At 46.4% G+C, this 9,075-nt stretch overlaps 1 protein-coding gene across 3 annotated transcripts; it reads left to right on the top strand.

Moving 5' to 3' along the window:
• The first annotated feature begins 18 nt into the window (after nt 1–18).
• Nucleotides 19–3,231, top strand: Rwdd2a (RWD domain containing 2A). 3 transcript variants are annotated; one of them, XM_075965074.1, is made up of 3 exons: nt 19–101; nt 912–1,138; nt 2,461–3,231. In XM_075965074.1, the coding sequence occupies exons 2-3, from the start codon at nt 938–940 to the stop codon at nt 3,136–3,138; spliced, it is 879 nt and encodes a 292-aa protein (XP_075821189.1). In that variant the 5' UTR covers nt 19–101; nt 912–937; the 3' UTR covers nt 3,139–3,231. The 3 variants fall into 3 exon arrangements, with proteins under 3 accessions (XP_075821189.1, XP_075821190.1, XP_075821191.1); XM_075965075.1 differs by having other exon boundaries at nt 54–89; XM_075965076.1 differs by lacking the exon at nt 19–101 and adding an exon at nt 110–132.
• Nucleotides 3,232–9,075: the final 5,844 nt, after the last annotated feature.

Below are 9,075 nucleotides of genomic sequence, written 5' to 3'. Positions count from 1 at the left end.
CAGGCCCCGCCCCCAGCCGTCCGCGCGCTGCTCGCGCCCGCGGAACTGCGGCTGCGGTTCGGAGCGGGTTCAGGGGCTGCTTGTCTTGAGTGAGCTGAAGGGTGAGGCCGCGGTGGCCGAGGCGGGCCGAGGGTTAGCACCCCGGGTGGGCAACTGCGCCTCCCAGCCTAGGCCTCCGGGGGCAGGGGTCCCCAGAGGGTGGGGAGCACTGCTGTCCCTCCGACCACCGAGGTCACCTCCCAGCCCAGCCCCTGAAAGGCAACGGTACCGCCATCCCTGTGGGTCCTCACCCCCTCGACCCTAGACGTCATTTATTAAATGGCTGAGACCCCTCCCCCAGCTCCGTGGCTAGGCCGAGGATGCCCTATGCACCTGCGCGAATGCTGCACGCCACTGCAGTCCGGGTGGGCTGTCCTCCAAGGGTCTGCAGATGAGGGCGGGCGGCGGGCGGCGGGCGGCGGGGACGACCCGGAGCCCCTTCTCTCTCTCTCTCCGCTCTGCGAACACCTCTCCTCGCCGCCTCCAGCACTGCGCAGGCCTGAGATCCGAGCGGGATTCCTGGGCCGGCCCCTGCTTTCCTCAGGTTTGAGGCTGGCCTGGAGTACGCAGGTGTTTGCAACCACCTGCCGCGAAACACATCACCCAATCACCTGTTGAAAGCGCGGACTCCAAAATGACCGGCAATGGTGGGGAAGAGAGACTAGGAATCTAGGTGTTGACGGAGCATTTTAACAGGATGTGTTGTGCATACTAGATTTGGGGCTCAGGAGAGAAATCTAAACAGTCTAAGTGTCTGGGTGCGTGCCCCTAGCTCTCCGCAAACAGGAATGGCCTCCTAGAAAGGGGACCTTGGGAAATTTTTCCGGACACCAGGTGTCATTAACAAATTCACTGTTTCTGGGCCTTTCCAGGTTTCCAAGCAGGTTGATTTGGAGACATGTCCGCGTCGGTAAAAGAAAGCCTTCAGCTTCAGCTGCTGGAGATGGAAATGCTGTTGTCTATGTTTCCTAACCAAGGAGAAGTAAAACTGGAAGACGTAAACGCCCTAACGAACATAAAGAGGTATCTGGAAGGCACTAGGGAGGCGCTCCCACACAACATCGAATTTGTGATCACGCTTCAAATTGAGGAGCCCAAGGTGGGTGCTTTTATTTTTTCTACGTGTTTCTGGGTGCCCATTGTTTTAGTGTGTTTTTAATGTGTATGGCATGGCTGTTTAGCCTTGAGCATGCAACCTTGTTCAGTACCCTCAGAAGCCAAAGGAGGGTGGTACTGGAGTCACAGAAGTTTGTGAGACATCACGTGGGTATTTGGACTCCAACCTGGGCCCTCTAGAAGAGCAGCCAATGCTGCGCCATCTCCATCCCCAAGTGTCCACTTTTTAACTGAAAAACCCAGTGCATGAGCTTCCTGTTCAAGACTCAAATACATATCCCATTACTTGTTTGGAAGGAAGGAAAAGGTACCAAACTCGAGGTGCTCATTAAATTCTCTTAAGTAACAATCCTGAATTTTACATAAATGCACATACTTTTTTAACAAACGTGCCTACTGTTTTCGGTGAAAACATCCTGCAGTCTTCTTATTGTTATTCTGTCTCCTCGTTCAGTTTCTTACCAACCTAACTGTTAGAATGTGCCTTCTGCAGATACCACGATTTTCACAAACCTAAATGCTGCCTGCTACAAAGAGGCTTCTCAGAAGTTAGTGTTTAGGATGGTGTTGATGGCACTGACAGTAGAGAGTAACTACAAATACAAAATCTAAATGTTAACTATAAACTCACCCCCTCGCCGGGCGGTGGTGGCACACACCTTTAATCCCAGCACTCGGGAGGCAGAGGCAGGCGGATCTCTGTGAGTTCAAGACCAGCCTGGTCTACAAGAGCTAGTTCCAGGACAGGCTCCAAAACCACAGAGAAACCCTGTCTCGAAAAACCAAAAAAATAAAAATAAAAAAACTTACCCCCTCTTCTGATCCCTTTAACCCCAGGAGTATTAGCAGATATAGTACAGGTGCCACGTGGACTGGACACTTGAGAACTAATGTTTTAGCTCTCACTGGCTCACGCTTCAGAGCCGGCTACTGCGTCCCAGACTTGATTTTTATACCCTTGATTACACACTTCAGTGGAACCTTGAACTTTTCCCATGGTCAGTACTGCTTCTCAAATTCAAATTAAATTCTCGCTATGTGTGGTCATTGTTTAACGTGTGTCTCCTTCACTGGGCTCTAGTCTAAGGCAGAAATCATGTCTGACTTTATCCCTTCCTTCTCCAGCACAGGGCACCTGGCACATGTAGTTCAGCAATGATTTGAAAAATAACAAAAATGACTGCATAACTTATAGCTGGCACTTGATAACCCCGTGATTGTTTCCTGGCATAACCGTGCCGTTGCCGTGATAAGCTGGCTCGTGTGGTTCTGTGGTATTGAAATCTGTGTGGTTTTTATTTTTAGGGGACAATTGATTTGCAAGTGACCATGCCTCACAGCTACCCCTACGTGGCTTTGCAGCTGTTTGGACGGTCACCTGACCTTGACAGACAACAGCAGCTTCTTCTCAACCAAGGTCTCACCGCGTACCTGGGGACCTTTGATCCGGGTGAGCTGTGTGTCTGCGCAGCCATCCAGTGGCTGCAGGACAACTGCGCATCCTACTTCCTCACCAGAAAGCTGTCGGGTGAGCCGTCCACACGAGCAAAGCCGGTCAAGAACACGTTCCTCCGGATGTGGATCTACAGCCACCACATCTATCAGCAGGACCTCAGGAAAAAGATTCTGGAAGTGGGCAAGAGGTTAGATGTGACTGGATTTTGCATGACGGGAAAGCCTGGCATAATCTGTGTGGAGGGCTTCAAGGATCACTGTGAGGAATTCTGGCACACAATCAGATACCCCAATTGGAAGCACATTTCCTGCAAGCACGCCGAGAGCGTGGAAACAGAGGGGGACGGTGAAGACCTGCGCCTCTTCCATTCTTTTGAAGAATTACTCCTTGAGGCCCATGGCGACTATGGACTAAGGAATGATTATCACATGAACCTGGGCCAGTTCCTAGAGTTTCTCAGAAAACACAAAAGTGAGCATGTTTTCCAGATACTATTTGGTATTGAAAGCAAAAGTTCAGAGTCCTAGGACTCCATTAAAATGCTTGTAATTGTACTAAGTATTTATGTTAATAAGACCAAAATAAAAAGGCCAATGGCTCTGTATAATTCTGGGTGAAAACCTGCTCTAGAATTTTCTGACTGATAATGAAGCAAATTCTATCAGTGTAACTGTGATGTTGTTTCCAGGTTGCTGTGTAAAGTCGCACCTGAATACCATTTCATTATAAATTAATAAAACGGTCTATTTAACCAGAGAAACTTGGCTCAGCAAGTCCAAAGCCAGGCTAGAGAGGTGGCTCAGAAGTTAAGAGCACTGGCTGTTCTTCAAGAGACCACTGCCATCTGTAACTCCAGTTCCACTGGATCTGACGCCCTCTTCTGGCCTGTTCAGGCACTGGGCTCACACATGGTACACAGACATATTCAGGAAAGACACCCATACCCACACACAAATAAATAAATGAAGTCCCAAGCCCCACAGTTCATGTCAAAAGCCAGACTGCAGATATAGATTCATAAATCTGAGACACAGTTGCACAACACCGGCACAGAGATGATATGCCAGCTCATCACTGGGAATGAAATCTAAATCACAGATAAACTGAGAAGAGTGCCTGTTTAGTACATTTCTTACTTTAAAAAACCCTACGTGAAGTGTTTCAGTAAAACTAGATGCTAACAGCAGCAGCCGAGATCACCGTAAGGTCTCGGGCACATACACAGAATAACACATTAGTGCTGTATGCCAGTATGCATTTAAACATAGCAAAAGGGAGAGAGAACTGAGGATCACTAAGGAGGGCACACCATCACCTTTGGGGAAAAGTCAAACTACATTTTCAGTGGTAAGTCTAAAGTTCCACCGGCCCTTTTCAAAATTAGAGTTGAATAATTTTTAAAAAACCCTAATAAGGGGCTGGAAAGAAAGTTCAGTGATCAAGAGCAGCGGCTGCTCTTCCAGAGGACCTAGGTTCAATTCCTAACACCTAAACGGTGACTCACAACTGTAACTCCAGTTCCAGGGTACCTGGTGCCCCCTTTGGCCTCTGAGGACACCAGTCACACACATGGTACACAGACGTACATGCAGAGAAACATATCCATAAAACATTGTAAAGAGTCTCACCAAAGTAGTTTTTCTCAATCATTTTGTTGCTAGGTATCTAGCCCGAGAATTCCCAGAAATCTCCTATGTGTCAGGGGACCTTCCCCTCCTTCTGGGAGCCATCACACTCCTGCTGGGTCTCAGGCTGACGACTTGGTCTCTTCAGGAGGCCAAAGTGGCAGGATTTAGTGACATGCAGAGGAATGCCCCCACTCCCCATGAAACATCACGGCTGCCAGTACTATATGCATTGAGGAACCTGAAGAAGCCTCTGAGGAGCCAGTACCTTCATACCCGCTGTTTGTCCAGGATGGAAGCGCACGCCCTTGGGCTGGGGAGAGCACTCGATGCCTCCTCAGAGTCCCCTGTGCCCATGAGGCTGTAAAACAGGCTCCATTGTGTAGCTCATTAGGAGTCTTCTCAAGGCCCCAATCCGCCTGTGAAAGCTCTGGCGATGCCCTGTCTGGAAAGACCTTAGCTCCCCCCACTCATTTTTCAATCCCTTTTTATGCCAATGGAGCTGGGGCCTCACACCTTACCTACATAGAGGAGGAAGAAACAGGACTTAACATCTCCAAACAATCTCTCCATGTTTGCCAAAACTAAACACACCATACCTATCTCCTTAAACTACCAATCATTAAACCAACATTCGCAAATCTTAGGCCCTTTTAAACTCCATTAACCCTTTGTCCTTTGAAATGAGACCGTGCTATACAGTTGACCCCCAGAGGACTTCTCCTACAATTAAGTTATCAAAAATGGTTTCCCGGAAAACAAACAACTTAAGGAGTAAAATATGGAACAAAACTAGATTATTACATAATTCAACGAGCAGAATACATCCAAGTCTATGAACTCATGACTGCCTCTGGAGCTACTTCTAAGAATTTTTTCAAGTATTCTGCTGTAACGTGGCCAGTATTAGCATTAGCACTGAACAGGACTTTAGGGTGTTACCGACAGACAGTTGTTAGAGGTTCCGATTTTATATTAAAATGTCTGCTTGCACATGCATGTATACACACATATGTACATACATAGGATCTCATTCAAAACCCACAGCACACGGCTGTTGTGTGTGCCCAGAGCAACAGGAACACACACCAACCTCGCTCATGCATACATGGCTTTGGGAACAGTCCCTTCTGTACAGTTCAGAGAAGTAACTGGAACCAGCCAGCCCCAGCCCCAGCCCCAGCCCCAGCCCCAGCCCCAGCCCCAGCCCCAGCCCCAGCCCCAGGGAGAAGTGCTTCTGAGTTCCTGCCACCAGGAGCATCTCTGGCCCCCTAAATACCCAGCTTCTCCGCACCTCCTCAGCTGCTAATGATATTCTAAGTTAAAATCTTTAAATGGCTATTTGGGAATAATACTTGTTCATAACAATCAAGGTCTCCTTGAAGTTTACTGAGTTAGGCAGTTTCTCAAGAGTGTATTTGTCTTTTGTTATTTATTGATATATTGAATCTTCACTAAAAGCTGAAGACACTTGGGTGAGTCGCAGGGAGTGCCTTAGCTAACAGGCCATCCAAGGCAAGCAAGTTACCTGTGAGATTGAGTTCTCATGTAACTAAGCTGAGAGATCAAAACTCAAAGGGACTCCTAGGGTACCAATTCAAGGAGTTTTTTGGGTTTTATTTTGTTTTTGTTTTTTTTTTCTTTTACTGCAAATGCCCTATTGTAATTCTATAGAATAGTTATATCCTGAAGGGACATCGTTTTACTCCAAAACCCAGGTTTTATGCAGAATCCTGATTTGTCAGAGAAACTAAACCAATTTAGTTTTCCTTCATAAGGCCCATGTGGAAGAACACTGCAGTAAGTCATCACCTAAGAGACCCCTCTCTGTCCACGCCCAGTCAAAGCTAGAGGCATTTGGATCAATCCATAAAGGGGTTTAAGCAATGCATACAAATTTTTCTAAAGTCCCTCAAATAGCCAACTATTGAGCTTACCGGTCTATAATCCCAGCATATGGAAGACAAAGGCAGAGTCAGAAGGATGCAAATTTGAGGTCAGCCTGGGCTACCTGGCCAAATTCTGTCCAAAGAGTCCATCAAACACCAAGGGTTCCCTTCTCTAGAAAGAGGAATGAAGTATACAATGTGTCCTTCATTATGAAGGAGACATATTTACATTCCTACAGGCAAAAGGATTCTCACTGCACTGGGCCAGCTTGTGCTGAGAACTAATTCTACATGTCTCCATGACTGCTGCAAAATACTGATGTACAGTCATCTGGGGTTTTGGTTTGTTTGTTTATTTGATTGACTGATTTTGTGTTTGTTTGGCAGGGACTGCACCCAGGACCTTGTCCATGCTAGATTAGAGCTCTACCATCCAGTCACCACCCCAGCCCTCATCTGGACAGTTTCTAATGACCAGCCTTTAAGGTTACTGATCTTTCTTCTACTAACTGACGTAAGCCTCCAATGACTTCAGTTATGTCCTTTTAAAATGATACTTTCATTACTTTTCTAAGAGTTTCACACAAAATCTTTCTTTCCCATTCACTCTCTTCCCCCAGCTCCTCTCAGATTCCCCATGGCCTCCCCACCCACCCATCCAGAGTGTTTTCCAATCTCGCTAAACCTACTGAGTTCATCTGTGCTGCCCAAACACAACTTGGGTGTGGAGCCTGCACTGGAGAGCGGTCCACCTACCGGGAACACACCATTAGAGAGGACTGTCTCTCCCTCTCCCAGCAACTATCAGATGTCAACAGGTCCCCTACTAGGGGTGGGACTCAGTGACACCGCCTTTATTCATCCTGGGATTTTGTCTGGCTTGAGCCATTTAGTTCTTTATACCCTGTGTTTATGATAAAATCTATTGTTACCTTTCCCCTGAATTTTAATCACATTATTATAGTATTTATTCTCAAAATCTTATGTGATAACACAAGGCAGATCTGTCATTCTATGCTAAGTTTCCCCTTCTAATTAAGGATCATAACTTTATGCTTTTTCTGTATTATTTTTCCTTTGTAATTATACTAAACATTTTTTTTCAAAGAGGACGGAGCATTTTTTTCTTCTAAACATGAGTACTTCATGTCATTTCTTATAGAATCAGGTGGGAAGCTGTGAAACTTACATAGGATTTACATTAGGTCAGGATTGGTAACAGCTTTAGTTAGTTCAGGCACTGCCTACAAGAGCAGGGCTCATCTTGGTATGACTGAAGCAATCTTTTTTCCCCCACATATATTAGAATGCATTTACTCACTTCCTTAGAAACATAAATAAAAACTTGACTTATGGCAAAGTCAATGCTACACTGTCATCTTATCTGCTTCCTCTTGCAGCCCTGGACCAAAAAAAGGACAGCATGCTTCTGTATTGCAGCCATGTGGCTGAGTGACAGGCAGCACAGTGCAGGGAGAAGCCCCTGCATTAATGCTCCATGTCTTCTTGTCCTTTTGGTGACTCTGGAAGTCACAAGATAAAGATGGGAGCACTGCAAAATGAAACGGCTCTCCCCTGAGCGCATTAAACGTAAGCCAGCAGAATGCTTTTATAGGGAGAGAGAGCCTTGCCATTACTGTAGCCTTCGTCATTCAGGATTGTCCCGAATGGAAGGATTGTTTCTGGGGTGAAATGCCTTTGCGTTACAGCACCCCAGAGAAGAGCACAGTCTCACGCTGGGTGGGATGGTGTACTGGCAGTCCAGCACTTGGGCAGCTGACACAGCAGGCAGGGGTGCATGAGGAAAAGGCTAGCCTGTGGCTGGTCTGACTGACTGATCAGGGTAAAGTCATGCTGCCTTTGAAACATTTGGTATCAACCCAACAAAACACTTCAATAATGCTTATATTAATTATATTTTGAAATAATATTTTAGATATATTGGTTATTAACATGAATACCAATGTTTTTAATCACGCTACTACAAAACTTGAGGATCCCCTCCTGACAGGGCTGCGCTGGAAGACTGCAGGAGACTAGTGGAAGGAGAGGGCAGGAAGACGGCCAACGCGGACTCAGATCCTGCCTCCGTTGTTTTTGAGATCTGCGGGCTTGACAAGTGACTAAACTATCAACCTCATGAGGAACCCACCAGGATACCGCGGATCAGATGATGCACTGATGTTGTAGAATATTATTGATATGTATCACATTGTGGAACATTGGTTTAATGATGCAAAGATGGACTGCATCATTCTTTGCGTTGCATCTGTTTAACTCTGTGAAGCTGTGTTACTTTGTCTGCCTAAAACACCTGATTGGTCTAATAAAGAGCTGGATGGCCAGCGAGGCAGGAGAAAGGATAGGCAAGGCTGGCAGGCAGAGAGAATAAACAGGAGAAATCTGGGAAGAAGAGATCTAGGAACAATAAAAAAAAAAGAGGACATTAAGGGCCAGTCACCCAGATATACAGCAAGCCACAGAGAAAGAAGTAAATAAAGGCATAAAGAAATAGAGAAAGGTAAAAGCCCAGAGGCAAGATAGATGGGATAATTGAAGATAAGAGAAGCTGGCAGGAAATAAGCCAAGCTAAGGCCTGGCATTCATAAGAAAGCAGCATCATCCATGTGGTTTATTTGGGAGCTGGGTTGTAGGCCCCAAAGAACTAAGAGTAAAACAACCAGCTACACACTGCTTGCCATGTAGGGAGCAACCGTCTAATGCCATCTTCACCATCTCTCCCTAGGACAGGACGAGGTCACGCACAGCACCCAGCACACTTGCTTACACACATATTAAAGGAAGTCTACACGGGAATAAGCAGTTCTTAGAATATTTTAAAACTTCATAATACCTTGGAGTTGTAGACATGGGTCAGAGGTTACAACTGTGCACTTGCTGCTCTTCCAAAGGACTCCGGTTCAGGTCCCAGCCCCACATGGGAGAGGGA

Source organism: Microtus pennsylvanicus, chromosome 3, assembly GCF_037038515.1.
Source record: "Microtus pennsylvanicus isolate mMicPen1 chromosome 3, mMicPen1.hap1, whole genome shotgun sequence".
NCBI lineage: Eukaryota > Metazoa > Chordata > Mammalia > Rodentia > Cricetidae > Microtus > Microtus pennsylvanicus.
The sequence above is the reverse complement of the archived record's forward strand: the minus strand, read 5'-3'. Positions and strand labels throughout refer to the sequence as shown.